General features: G+C 35.6%; 1 protein-coding gene across 5 annotated transcripts in view; it reads left to right on the forward strand.

Moving 5' to 3' along the window:
- The first annotated feature begins 438 nt into the window (after positions 1–438).
- LOC122569728 overlaps positions 439–15,903 on the forward strand; it is a 54,251-nt gene continuing 38,786 nt past the window's right edge. For 2 of the 5 annotated variants that reach the window (XM_043731242.1, XM_043731243.1), the window contains exons 1-2: positions 4,118–4,153; positions 7,388–7,708. In XM_043731242.1, the coding sequence (XP_043587177.1) occupies positions 4,133–4,153; positions 7,388–7,708 (342 nt within the window). In that variant the 5' untranslated portion in view covers positions 4,118–4,132. Of the gene's footprint in view, positions 814–893; positions 1,015–4,117; positions 4,154–7,387; positions 7,709–15,903 lie in introns of those variants that run through there. The other 3 variants (XM_043731244.1, XM_043731245.1, XM_043731246.1) reach the window with 3 other exon arrangements.

Raw genomic sequence — 15,903 nt, forward strand, 5'->3', positions numbered from 1 at the left:
CACAATAGGGAATATCGATACGTATCGAAATTCTACATACTCGGTATCAATTATCGATATCGATTCTTCTTGAATCAGTACCAAACTAATATTATATCAAATTAAAATTAGTATGTTTAAAGCTATGGATATTTTAATGAAGTTGCATTCTGAACAAAACATCCGAAGGTCGAATTGCATACATTCATAAGAATCTATATTTATACAGAATCTATATATATATATTTGATTGCTTTAACGTATTGAGTTCGTCAGAAAACGTATTCACTCTGTATCATAACCTTGTCGAAATCGGCTTCTGATCCTATGTAGGTAGTTATACATGTATCAACTTGTTATCTCTGCAACTTGTCTTTCAGTTAACGAACGAGAGGAGCACAGTGTATGTAGCTCTGAGGCTGCGGTTAGAAAGCCTTAAGCCGGGTCCACAGTATCGCGCCACAGCGCGCCACGGCCGCATACCACCTGACCATCTACGCCGAACGATACACACAACCTGTCCGGCATGCACCGTGTCCGCGTACTCACGGTGCCGTACGTCTGACCGACTGGTACCAGTACGGTACCAGTTGCCCTGCAGCCAGGCAGCTGCGCGCGCGTACTCGCCTCGTCTAAAGGATCGCGATCGCGTTGTCGATCCTGTGAATATCATTCATACAGTGTCTTATATATATCTCTATCTATATATTTTATGATTAAACTGAGGATTTTTATGCATTTATAGGAAATTTGAAATTGTAAAATTATATAGAATGTACATAATATGAAAGAATACATAAACAACTCAAAATATAGTGCTTCCTATGATACTTGGTAAGTAAAATAATTTTCTTTGGACGTTCTACTTTTTTCATTATATTCACAAAAATATGAATATGCATAAAAATCCGCAGTTTACTTATGGGAGTATTAAGTTAAAAGATCGGAAGCTGAAGTGTTGTTTCAAACATACCGAGGAATTCAGTGATTGCTGGCGGGAACTATCTGGTTGGATATTGAGGGTCAGAGGAAAAGGTACGTGCTTGAGGCGTAGTCTGGGAACGTTGGATCGAGTTTGGGCTAGGTTTGGAAGGTTGATCTTGTTCGTGATCGAATTCCGTTTAGATTGAGCGAGTCCCGGTGTCAGGTTCAACTGACACTTTATCTCTGGTCTGGCTGAACTTGAATTCACGTCCAGACTGCGGCAAGGCGTAGTTCGGATGCTTCGCGCGGTTCTCTAGGGTTTTCTAGGTTGAATTCCTATCTTATATGATGCTTTTGTTTTAGTCAGGTGAAATCTAAGGATGCATGATATTTACTGTTATGGCAAATGGTACCTTTTAGGGGTTACGTTTTATAGAGTTGAGATTCTTCTTTTTGGGATCGGTGATATTTATTGTTATGGGAAATGGTAATGCTTGGATTAGGATTGTCGAGTTGAGTCCTTCTACGATAAATGATATTTATGGTTATGGGAAATGACACTGCTTGGGATAGATTTGTAGATTTGAATTCTTCTTTGGAATGCTGATGTTTATGATTATGGGTTAGAGCAATGATTGGGTTAAGTTTATAGAGTTGAGTCTTTCTGAAGTGTGTAGTATATTTTATTATGGAGAATAGTATAGTCTATGTGCTTAGTCTATTTAAGTTACTGTTACGTTATTATTACTACAAATAGAAATAATTATTAGCATTGTAAAATGTATTTATTCAAATTCTGAAGCACATATTGTATACATATTAGAACACCTTCTATTAAAAGGAGTGGTCCACGTGAAGTTGTAAAACTTCCTTTCTTTCTATTTTAAATATAGTTATTGAATCTCTGGGCGTGTCAAGGTGTTTGAATACAAATACTCTGCATGCAAATTCTAAATGCTGATATATACGTAAGACTTGTTATGCTTGCAATCGCGATTCTATTTTCATCTAACCTTTAATTGTACATCTATACATATAGAACTATGTATATATCTTTGTACTTTGTACGTAACAAATACATTTACAAAATTCCTAGTTAGGTTATCTCATTTATAAATTATGTATATACTAAATATTCTCGATAGGAATTTTTCTCACTAAAAACGCACCCATAAGTCGTAAACTCGCGATTGTATACCTATAATAACCTTCTTACCAGCAACCATCAGTATTTCGAGCAGTCTCTATAAAATATTTACAGTCTTTTCGCGGAACGGTGATGAGATCACGGTTGGACGCGTTTCGTTGCCGACGAATCACGGTTGCATAACAGACTCATTGCTGAATATTAAAAATCCTGCTCGATGTACTCGATTTATACTATCGACTTCTTGTTTCTCATGATTCGCGTCTATAGTTCGCGGAAAATAATATAGCACGATCGTAAAATCAACGACAAGCTAATGTTCATACGTTTCATGCGTCAAAACAAGTATATATATATATAATTTGAGATATTTCTAGCTAGATAAGGATCTAAAGCTTCTTTCAAGGCTATATGATATGAACTCAGAATATTGTTTCTTGTTACTTCCTATCTCTTTGACACCTATGTGTATATATGTCTAAATTTTTAACTCATTAGTCGAATCGTTCTCTAATCAAGAATTTCTAAAATTATGAAATCATATAGAGACAAATCAATTTCAGTTAGCTTAGGAATTCTTGCAAATGTAAACATGATATATTTGTAACAAACATGAAAATAGGAAGATAGGTGATGTTTAAGTTACCTAAATTATTACTTAATTATATACCTAAATTATTGTCCTAATTATTACCTAATTATAGACGAATTAAAACATATTCCTCTGTCAATAGATTAACAAGTATATGTTAAATTTGACTAAGATAAATTTAATACAACAGGTCTATTTGATAGAACAGATCATCAAGTATAGGTTAAGTTTTTACATACATATGTATATAGCGTTGGGTGCGGCCAGAGCAATACGTATCGTTAGTGCTTTAATTTACGATCGGGTTACATCGTATTCGTGCTGCGACTGTTTATACAGGTGCAAACTCTCGATGCACGATTCGGAGGAGTTAGAAAGTGCGACCGCGGCGTTGTTTCGCGGTTCCTTCCTACTTTCCTTTATTTGCGTGTAATTGCGAACGCGACCACGCGCGTGGAGACCGCTAGAGTGTTTGGATATCTCGCGTTATTCGCGTGTGCTTAATTTATGTTTGTTCTTTGCGTGCCTCCTCGTTTCGTGCTGGTTTCAACGAAGTTAGGGACAAGAAGCTGCAAATGAATAGAATCAACTTTTGCACGTCTAATTGTAACGCTTGTGGAGGTTTAAGGTTAATGCCGCGAGGTTAAGGAAGTTTGGCAGAATTTTGTAACGTAATGAAGAAAGGTACTTTAACATGCTTGACTTTAAAGAAAAATAGTGATAATTTTGAATTCTGAAACTAATTTTTATGTAAGTGGCAGAATCATAACTTCGAATAAAGATTTAAGGTTAAATGTATAAGGATCGACGAAGTTTAGAACTTTGATAAAATTTTGAAGTGAAAAAGTTGCTTTAGAATATTTGATCTTCTTTCGTAGATATTTTATTCAAAGAATGGATCAGAAATATTTGTAATTTTTTAATAGATATATGAAGTATATTATATTAAATATACACATAAACGTAACCAAAAAAAATATGTCTATATAGCATATATATTAAAGAAAAAATATAGTACCATATATTGTAATTCGAAATAGCTTCAACTTTTATTTAACAATGTTTATTTTTATCACAGAATATTTCAAAATTACGATTATATTAATGTTTAACAAGTTCCGTAAACTTATATTTCATTGAAAGTGCAATTTAGACTAGCTGTAAAATGTGCTCTAGATTCACATTCAGAGTTACGTTAAATAAAGATAAACGAGCGAAGGTAGCGTAATAATAATGAAACGTTAAATCCAAAATTTTGAAGTTCCAAGAACTACAGAGATTAAATGCAGATACGATAGTTCCAAGCGATTTGCATGGTCCCGCGCATGGCACGTTAAAGACAACATGGCGTTTACGCAACCTCGGACTCTCTATTCGCTGTCTGGAACATTGCTTCACGTGGTCTCTGCGATAAAGTCGACTTGAAAAAACTAGAACGAGTCAAATTACGCAATAACCTGTTAACCGTTTCGAGTAGTTTACATCCTTCGATGGAATATTTAAATAATACGGTACGTGTCTGATAATTTGCAAAAGTAAAGGACAATTAACATCTTCATTTTCATTATTTTATAAAATTTCGTTACGTACCTTTCTTTGTTAAAACAATTAGAATTAAAACTTCCAAAACAACTTACTTAAATCACCATTTTATCTTATAGATCGTTTTTCCGAAAAGTTCCTCCATGTATGTTGATGTTCCTCCATGATGTTAATGTAATAACGAAGTAGAAAGATATAATAATTCAATGATAAGAAAATAGAATAAAATGTAGAAAATATATGTAATTACATAACTATGTAACTCTGGAACTGTACGACGTTATATAGGTTTAATAGAGCATCGATAATCGTATTATTTAAGCGACACGGTTAACACTGCGTGTTAACGACGCGTTAAACGTTGACCGACGGACCGTCAGGATCTGATGACACTGATAAATAACATGCAGAGAACAGTGAACACCGGAGAAAAGCAAGAAACAAGTCCACGGGAACAAGAGTCGCGTATAATAACATGATTATGCGTTGCACACAATCGCGCGCTTATTCACCGATTCTCGTGTACACGCGGTGACGCGACCACACCATGTCGTAGGTGCTGTTCCACGCACGTGTGTGTTCCCATTGCGGGCCCACTTGCCTGTCCATTCATGGTGCGGACGTTGCGGTGCAAAACCAGTGTCCATGTGCCTCTAAATTTCCATCTACTCGCTATGTTTCTGCAGGAAATTGTTCTTTTAAGCAATATTAGTATTTTATATATTTTTTAATGAACATTAGTATTTTACAATTTTTTGAAGGTTTTTATTTTTGTGCTTTGCATAATTTCTTATGAATTATGTTCGTATATTTTTTGTTATCGTGGAAATTAATTGAAAGTTTATACATATGCTTGGTTCTGTAGGTTTCAATTGAATCTTTGAATTTTTGAGTCTGTGAAAGTTCTTATGTGTTTTAGTTATAGCGATGATTAGATTGGATAAAACCGCTTTGAATTATCGCTGAAACAGGAATTTCTATCGATTTACGTGCCTCGCGTGAAAGATGGAATACCGTTTTCTAAATGGTATTTAGAATCTTCTGCTTTGCATTACAAATAATGAATTAAAATATCGCAAATTTTATCTTATATAATCTTCTTATCTAAATAATTTACTAAACTGAGAAAATATATTTTTAAAATTCTAGTAGATACTGATCTGTACTCGCATTTAAATATAAGAAACACTAATGGAGAGATTCTAATGCAACTACAATGCAGGTTGCTGACCTTTCAGCTACATCAGATGGTACGCCAATAGGAATATACTTCTCAGTCACGAATATACCTCATACAGTCTCAATGGAAGAATTTTAAATAAACATTCATAGACTCAAAATTACAGACACACTATAATCTATTGTTGTAATAATAGGTAGCGTCAGGTGATGATAATGTGTGGTGATAGGCTACAGGAATAATGTAACATAACGTTACAGACATTATGTATTATATAACAAAATTCATTTTCGAGAATCATGCAAAACACGAACAAAATTAAAGCTACAATTAGAAGAAACTCGCTAGCTTTTATATAATATTTCAAATATTAACAACTAATATACAAGGCCTTGAACGTTTTATTCTTTATTTTCATCTTACAGTCTTGTCTTTTACAGAAGTCTCTCTTGAATATCTTTTATCGCCCTCATCTCAACATCACTTCAAACCAATTATTCAAAGGAGAATTCTCTAGCTATATAACATCCCATTAATTCAGTTTCTTACTTTTCGCAAACACAAAGCTCCATCTTACCTTCGTTGGTAATTTCACGCTATCGGTTCACTCTTGCTCCGATGCACGACGAAAGGTAACACTCGAATCGTTTTACGAGCGGCGTTTATTCGCGAATTATTCTACCGAATCATCGATTTTTGTTGGTCTGGCGGTTTCAGCTGGGAATATAGCGAGAACAAGGGGTTAGAGCATTGTAAGAAGAGAATAAGGAGCGTTGTATAGTGACGATGGACTTGCTAATGCACCGTTAAGGGGTGTGTTCTAACATTCTTCGGATGATCATAGTGGGTAGAAGGTCAACCATCCGGGAAAAGATTGAATACGAGTCTGGTTCGAATACCTGGGCGTGCGCATGCACCTTGGTATTATATTGAAATTCAGACCTGCTTAGTCTCATTGATGTATCGTTGCTCTTGGAATGTTACTTTGTCTTGCAATGATTCTTCAATGATGGACAGTTTTTCTTATTTTTTGCTGCTGTTTTATCTATTAAGATTAGTGGTAGATTTTTTGTTTTTCCAATTACCAATTATTTATTAATATTTACTATAACATATTTAACGCTGTGTATTTTAGTTAAGTTAAAGTCGATGGTTCTAGCGTTATATAAGTTCTTTTTCCTGAGAATGTTGATGCTTGCCTAAGCATTTTGGACTGAGAATACAGAGTCCATTAAGGGGAAAAGGAAGATATCTTCGTATGCGTTGCGCAAACCACTCAAAGCAGTAAATCGTGTTCTCCACGATATCACGGGGATCCATACATTACTGGCCGAATACCATAGATCAGTATTGATCAAGCTAAGCTTCCAGGCTTCGAGGCTTAGAGATTATTAGTGAGCTGATTCTTGGATGGATCGGGGTGACCTTGAGATTAATCGATTTTGGATCAACTACAATACATCTAGCTAGTTGAATTAGTATCCAACAGCTTGGATATTTGTAAATTTCATAATAATCTCAGTCGAAGAATGTTCATATTGTAAATTTATCAAGCTTGAGAAAATTTTTGCAAATTTATCAGAATCTCAGAAATTTGTTTATTCGATAGTTGATTTTATTGGGAATTTGAGAGCCAGCGAATAAGAGGATTTACCAACGAGGATTTAGGAATTTAGGAACTTGGCAACTTGGGAACGTAGGAACTTAATTATAACGTAGGAACGTAATTCAATATTTTGGAAGCTTGGCAGTTTTGAACTTTAGAAATTTGGCAAGTCAGTAAGTTAAGAATCCGAAATCTCTGGAATTTGAGTACTTTGAATATTTTGGAAAGTCTGAAAGCTTGAAAAGTGAATGTTTGAAAATTTTGAGCTCTCAAAGTTTACAAATTTAGAAATTCAAAAGTACAAAGATTCAGAGATTAACAAATCTCTCAAAGCTGTAATAACTGATAATTCGTTAATTCGCTCGTATCTCGATCCAAGAATCTAAGTAAATATGATACTTTTGTGAAATTTTTCAGGGTCGACCAACGTATCTCAGTGGAGCGGTCGCTTACTCGCTCGTTGGGAGACGCGTGAGAGACGTGTTGGTTGTGGCAGGTCACGAGGAACGGGTCTTAAGATGGCCTACATTATCCGGCCTTATCGGTGAGAGAAGCGACGCGGCGGTTCTGTCGAGGAAGAAACAAGGAGAGGAGAGCAAAGCACGTGGCGGGAGGAGCGGTCGAGATAATAGCTGGACAGGAAGAAAAATGGGACAGGCTTGGTGTAAGGAGAAGACCACGAAGGCTCAGGACTCCAAGTCCTCTTTGGATCGGGTTTTCGTGCGTTGCATGCATCGGGTATGTGGATAAATATTCTCTCATTTATATTGATCTTTCTTGATACATTTATTTATTGACCAACTGGATGATGCATCTGTGGATGATTTAATTGAACAGAAATATAGGACAGCGATAAAATGAAAAGAACAAAAAAGGAAAATAAAACCAGGGAGAAATATTAGCTTTTACTTTCAATTTGTTTTTTTTTTTTTTTTCTGTATACATATATGAAGATATACAGACGGTGCTTTGTAATATATGTGGTCTATTTTAATGATAAATGAGGAATGTAAAAGCAGAACATAGAATATGTGATGTGTTATGTTCGTATTTTGTATGTGTAATTTTAATGTGTCATGTAATTTTGATGGTGCTAGATAAGTAGTTCAATATATGTATGTATAATGTATCATTTCAAAGTTACCATTTATAATTTATCAGTAATCGAATCTGAATTCTTGAATCTATGGATACGAATACTATTAATGAATAATACTAGTATTACAAATATATAATGCACTTACTATATCTAATCTACACTTTGTAATAAGGGCAATCATGGTGTGTAGTAAATATTGTTTTCTCTTAAATCAAGGAACAATTGAAAAATCTGTCTCTGCTCGAAACTTGAAACAGTACTTTATGATTATATTGGTAAACTTTGAAATCAATCTGAAAATGTATTTAGAAGTTACAAGATATTTACTGCGACTACATATTTGGTAAAAATAACTAATACACTAGTTACGAGTAGCTATCTTAAAAGTATGATAAATATTAAAGATAACTCCATTAACAATGAGTAATGAATATTTATACTAAATATTTTGCTAAATATTTATGCTAAATATTTATATACTTGCACCGCATATGTATTTTCTTTTTATTGTATTATTATATGTTCAAACTTGTTTCAAACTTTGTCAATATGGTTGCATAATAATCGAGTCGCATAACGCAGTTAATGAAATTTCAAAATGCTTCGTATAACATACATAATATATTCATAAAAGTGTTCGTCAACTATCGTGAGCTTCTGTACATCAGCATAGCTCGTTGCAACTTTTTGCCAGCAGGCTGGTCACGTCGCCGCGTGTATATCATCCAACTACGAGGGACCGTCACTCGGTTAATTAGCAATTACACACATATCTGCGTGTCTGGAATTCCAAATTAGAGCGGCGTCCCCGCGTCCGATGTACCATGATAAATCCACGTCACGCGCGTGCACGCGCGGCCGTGCTCGACGTGCGCTCACGATAATCAGTTATTTAAATTCCCGATACCGTGAACCATCCACGGTTATAAACTAGTTTTCGAGTAACCTCTCGTTCCACGATCCACCGTCGACGGATTACCGGACGATAAAGTTATTAAACGCGATAGAAGCTTGCCCATCGTGAATCAACAGCGATCGTGTGCTCCGCGTTAACCGAGCAAACGCTCAAGTTTCCACTGTCGAATCAAATTTTCATGGCTCCCTTAAAGTAGTACCACCGCCAACGAGACCAGGCGAGCTTCTTCTATTTCGCGTCAGCCGAACCAAACTCGATTAGTCTCAATACGCTCGTGCTTGGAAATTTATTTTCATCAGCGATTGCGATTGGACGTGTAAAATGTGTGAGGGCGATTCTAGTTGCTCGAGGTGGCTACTGAAGCTTCTGGCGAAGAGAATTTTGCCGGAAATGTGTCATTATTGTGAGAAGATCTAGAATGGAGATGGTAGTAATTATTCTGTAAAAAAGAAGCGCAGATTGAATATTCTTGGCGTGAATGGGTCGTGTTCATATGTCAGAAGCAAAAAGGAACTAAGTAAGGTTTGGTAAGAAGTAGAATTCTCAGATAGGAATGGAAAATGCGATCGTTGTATTCTAAGTAATTGCGTATTTTGAAGTGCTATTAGCATGTATATAAATCTGGTAATATTATTTCTAGAGAGAGAAGTTTTGGACACTTTGAACTCAAGTCCAACTACTATATCTGGGGATCCTAAAAACTCTGCTATATGCATATTTATGGTGAGAGAAAACAGGAAGTTTAAAAAGTAAAACAGGAGAGAAAACGCTGTAGATCTACTGCAAAACAGAATTATAATCGACAAGAGAAATGAGCGTATGATATAATTGTATGTTCGATAATAGACGAGTGTTTGGTACAGAGAAAATGTATAACGCAAATTTCACATGTACTCATATACACAATTCTGAGTATAAAAAGTACATAATTCTCCTTAGAATCGGTCTAAAATTAAACTGGAATTTAGGAACGAAGCTACTCATTTCAATCGTTATTATTGTTTCCAATATCGTCTTCTAAAAAACGGCTGAAAAATTCTCCGAAAACAATTCTAGATTTAACTTCTTAACATGTAAAGCGTGAAAACGTTAATTACGGTTATCTTTACATCCGACCATCAGTGCACTTTACACTGTATAATTTACATATTAACGATGAAGACTTTAATGTAGAAATAACGAGCACGTTAACGAACCAATGAGCGTAACGGTCCATCCTTGTTGCATAATCGATCGTGAAACGTATACAACGCACAGTGGATTGGTCGATGTCTGAACAAAAACTGATTATGTAATTATAGCCTGTGTAACGCTTTGATTCGGAGCTCCAAGGAAAAGCATTCATTTTTCTCTACTTTTTTCTCTTTTCACTCTCGCATGCATAACGTACCGATGATCATTCTTCCATTATCGATCTATTTCGTTATTTTTCCGATTGCTAGAACGAAATGCCTCTTTTCTCGCGGTGGTTACGTGAAATACAATTCGTGTACGTTTTACACAGTCCAGTGGCTGTTTCACGCGCGACTCGTTTCGATTGAATCGCGTTCCGTTCGCAGTTTCTTTTTGCCGCGAATCGTATGCGTGCACACCGTACCACGAATAATAATGACAACTCGTTTTTATCCGCTTTCCCGCATCGATTCTTCCTCGTCTCTTTGTTATGAATTAGAACATCCAGGCCCTCCAGAGGAATTTTTGAATCAGAATTTTAATTTAGTCCCGTTTCGAATCTATTTCCTCCGTTTACGTAAATATTTGTCCTTCGTTTCGATCGTTCGATCGGAAATTACTTAACAGTTACAAATATTTGTTTGTAATTTATCCGTCTGTTGCTCGACGCAAGATGCCAAATCCGCGAAAATATTTTGATATCTGGAGATTTGTAACTATTGTTTACCGATGTGTCTGTGATTTTACAGTTTCTGACCAGAGTGATATCATTCGCCTTGTAATTTTATATTTATTCCTTTTCCAACGAGTAATTCTAAACACGTATATGAAAAGATTCATTTGAATTTCAAATTTCAATGAGCTAACTAATCTCCAAGCAACTATTATCAATTTAGATGGACTTTCTTATTTCTTGAATTGTTGTTTTCAACGCCATCGAGGAAAATCTATTCTTCGCTGAAATCCATTAACATTTTTATTCATGTTTTATTCATTTTGATAAAAGAATAAATAAAACAATGAGAGTACCAGAGTATAGTGGGAACCTGGAAATTGATGATGAGCGAAAACCTCATCGGCAAACGAAAGAAAGCGCGCTAACTACGAGGACAATGTGTCTTGATCGCGACAGGCAGAATATCTCATCGTTTAAGGTCCACGTAATGAACGCCTCGAGTTACCTACTCGTGATATTTGCTAATTACTTTCCCTTGGAAAACGTTAAACACCCATTACGATAGCATTGTTTGCTTGATATTTCTCCAGCTTTGTTTTGCCTCTCTGCGAAACAGGTCACCGTAATGTTGTACGAGCAGTAAAATAGAAACAAATAAAGCAATTTCCTATTACGGGAGCAAAATGTTATTCTTAGAAAGTGATTTGCAAATTTTCAAATGTTACACGCCAACGTATAGGTGATTTTTGTTAATTAGAATCTCTAGATTTTTCTGCCAAATAATCGAAAAGAATCGAGACAAAATGACTCGTGTTAATTGGTAAACGACAAGTACATCGTCTTTGAGTTTTTCTCGAATATTTCTACAAATTTTACGAATAATATCTGCAATCCTATAATTTATAGTCATACGATTAAATGATCGAAGTATATGAAATCTAAATAGAGATTTGTTTTAATTATAAAATATTATAATACTTAGCTTCTTTTACTTACGACATTTTATAAATCCTTTGCAAGGTTTTACACCTTTAAATTCTAACTTTCAAATAAAAATACACACGAGAACTCCAAGTTCCAATCTTACACTCTCTTTACGAATTACTATTCTTCAACTAATCAACCTAAAACGCCGCAGTCAACTTGGTTTGTCCTCAAACAAACACTAAGAAACATTCTTCTGCTATTTACTACGAGAGAGAAAACATTTACAGAAACGAAAGGATCGATCCGGAAGGCAACTAAATATTTTCTCGCTGAGCAAACAGCGTTAAGCTTAAAATCCTTCTAAGCTGAATAAAAAAAGGAAGAAGAAAATATAGAGAATATCGACGAAAAGAGGCGATCGATAGATCGTTGCAACAAGTTGGTGTTGGTTATCTGTGAAGGATCAATTAGACGCGAAGCGGTAAGTTGGCGCTGCTAAATGAGAAAACGCGGGCTCGTCAAGGATTTACGGTTGCGCAACAACAGACGACCAAGGAGGAAAAATCGAGGCCGGCGCGTGTTTATTGGCCAATTTTTTTCTCTTCTTCGCTCGTGACGCCAAGCAAACTTTGCCAGTTTTTACTCGCGTCACCCCGCTCCCGATGAATTTTCCGCGTTCTCACGTTCCACGTTTCGCATTAATTGTCTCTGGCAAATGTACTTTAAAAGAAGTATGAAATCTTACTTTACTTTCAGCCATGAATTTGATTATTTTTTACACAGTTGGGAATTTTCCCCGCTGCAAGTTGCGCTGCCAACTTTCCTTTTTTCTCGAAATGGTACTTGCGAGAGTTACAATGCTTCTTCGTAGAAATAAAAGTGGCAGGTTGCTTTTGAATCTTTTCAACGAGCAACTTGATAATTTCATACGTCCACCAACGTATAAAGAGACGCGATTCTACTTAGAGGAAAAACGTAGCTGACATTCGCACGTCCCGTACAGAGAGTTCAATTCTTCAATTTCGTAATTTAACAATTCAATAGAAATTGTTTCCCTTGTCCGAGCTGGAAAGCAACAGAATTCGAAAAGGTCGGAATTTCGAAAGAAACGATACGACAGAGGACAATGTGATTTATCCACTGATGATGTTTAACAGTTTCGCCAAGGCTTGATATATCGTGGCTATTATCTCGTTCGCGTTTAATTCCCGTTATCTCAGCGGAGCATCAGTTCACATTGCTTGAAATATACAAACGTCGATGATCGCTTCCGGCTGCGCCCGTTTCCGGTCCTCGGCTACGTTTTCTTATCGTGGCCGAGATTCGCACCTTGCGTACACACCGATTACGCGTAAGAAACGTCGTACTATGTTTCGTACGTTTGCTGATTCACGCTTCTCTATACAGGACGTTTCAGGGATTTTGTGCTAAATTTTTCCGCCTCGTATCGCCCGCCGAAACAAGCAAGACAGTCTTAATAAATATAATTAGTAACAACAAGTAAATAAATCTTTGAAATATCATTAATAATAATATCAATAATAAATCAATAAAATATCAATAATAATAATAATTATATAAAATGCAAAAATATATCGAATACTCAAAGTGTAACACTCATTATGATATTTAAGGTAAAATGAATTTCTGCTTAGGTTCCATCTTTTTATTATCTCTGAACACAGAGATTTGATTTTGCATGAACATCCGCAGCCTGCGTTTAATATCTCCAAGTAGATGATGTCTGTTTCTCTGATGAAAATTGTATAATTCCGAAACGTGGATATTCGTCGATATTTGCATGTATTTTTGTTATGTCTTTTTTGCTTATTTCGATGAGCGTTACACTTGCACGTGAATTTTTCTCACTAACTTTCTGAAACATGCTGTATGTGTACTCGGACTCAGGCAGGTCGTTTCAGGCAGGTGAAAGAAGAAATGGCAAGCCGAAATTTCTGGTCCCCGGTTGAGGACCTCGTGTTCCACTTTTTCAACTTTGCGTCGCATCGACCAGAGTAGAAGAGTTTATTTTAAAATTCCTCCGAACGATTGTAATTTTTGAATTCCTTAGGGGACTCGCAAGTCCGCTTCGGTTGTCGTCTTGGAATCTACGTTTTTTTCTTCAATTTTCGAGTTTCATTGAGCGTACTGCTAAAGTCAAGGAAAATTTTCTTAGAATTAGCATAGAACGTTCGTTATTTGTTGATGTTCGAGGATCAAATAAGAGTCGCGTAATGGAGCTTTGGAAAAATGCGAATAAAATAATTTATATACCGTTTTGTCAATATGATAAAAGCTTCATGAGAATATTAAATGCTTCATACAAGCACGTTACATAAACTAGACAAATTTATATTGTTTAAACAAAATTACTTTTTATTCTAACGTTGCAAAATACATATACGCTTCGCTTTCTGCAAAATTTGTTCTCAAAAATCGTAGAATCTGTACGGAAGAAGAAACAGTGTCAGAAGAATGTGTCAAAAAGAAGAAAGAGGAAAAAATGAAACTCTTGCGAAAGAAATTGGTGAAATCTTTCAGCAATTAATCAAACACATTCTGCATCGAGCAACGTTTCCTATTTATATTCTCAACGTGTTTTATCGACTTTTCGAATAAACTTCAGAGAAACTCCAGCAGTCAAAGTATGGAGAATTAATCACACGATTAAGTATAACAAGAAACATAGAATCCGATTTTATCGCGAACGTTTAAAGACCAAAACTTTCCCATTTGCTTTCTCGGCAGCTACGATTTCGCAAAAATAAAACACCAATAAAACACAGAGTGTTTAACCGTAAATCATCGATTTGAACGATTCACTGACATCATCTCGTGATTCACGTTCGATGTTCCTGTATCCTTGAGAAATAATATTGGCGGAGAACAGGATCGTGTCCTCGTCACGCTCGCCAGGTCTATCGAGATCCGACCTCCTTCGATTCATTAGCAGAACGTTGATAGGTTCGTATCGCAGTGTCAATTGGGATCGTAAATATCGTTGCTTAACGTTCGACATCTGGCCACCGACTTTGATATCTGTGGAATTATACGAGCCATGAATGTCATAATATTTAGAATGTGCACGACAATAATTCGAATCTGATGTTTCTTTGCCGACACTTGTTTGTAGAGCAGCTGGTTCGTCTAAGTATTTGAACACTTGATCGTAGATCGTGTTTAGAATTTTATTAACAGTGTAACGACTGTTATGATTGTGTTAGTATCACAAAGGATATAATCTAACAAACACGAAGATGGTACCCCGCTGGGGGTAGCCACCCACACGATAATCAAACAGCTAAAAGAATTCACCAAATGTCCAAATTGGACAAATTGTGAATTGAAATTATTAAATAAAAAAGAAAAAATGATTGTGTTAGTCAAATGTAGTATCGGGGTACACGCTTGGTCTATTGTGTATTTTTTAAGTTCGAGTTTCTCGGGATAGCATAAGTTGTAATAAGTTGTTGTTTAAGCTATAAACTAAGAAGCGTAAGAGTGCTGGAGAAGAGCGAAAGAGAGAGAGAGAGAGAGAGAGTGTGTGTGTGTAAATAAGAGTGTATGCCTTGATGACGCCAAAGTTAAATGAGTAAAGGAGTGGAAGAAGGATGCGAGGGTTGAGGATCAGCAATTTTTGACCTGAGAAGACAGAAGTTGGAAGCCCAGTGTTAGGGTAAGACGTACAAAGATATTGTAGTCAGTTTTTGTATTGGGTATTGTTTGTACGGATAGAACTAAACTTAACTTCAAATAAACCATCCTTTCTTGTTCTTGCTCTAGACCATATTTTGATCATTATACAAATTGCAAACCAATCTGAAGATTTGCGTAGAAATTGCAAGATATTTATTGTCCTATTTAGCAAACAACCGGTATACAACATGAATAGACGTATTAATTAATTATTTATTTATTTATTATTTATTAATTAAGTGTTAAATATGTAATAATAATAAATAAATCTGTAATTAATTATGCAATTGTTTATTAATATAATGGGTAATTGGTTACTTGAATAGTTTTGTGATTTCCTTCAGATATATACTTGCGCGATAAATGCGTGATAATTATATTTTTTATTTATTTATCTTATTTTAGTCCGTGCCTTTCGGCTTTGGACGAACTTTCGATTTACATTT

This window comes from Bombus pyrosoma, linkage group LG7 (genome assembly GCF_014825855.1).
Source record: "Bombus pyrosoma isolate SC7728 linkage group LG7, ASM1482585v1, whole genome shotgun sequence".
In the NCBI taxonomy this organism is placed as follows: domain Eukaryota; kingdom Metazoa; phylum Arthropoda; class Insecta; order Hymenoptera; family Apidae; genus Bombus; species Bombus pyrosoma.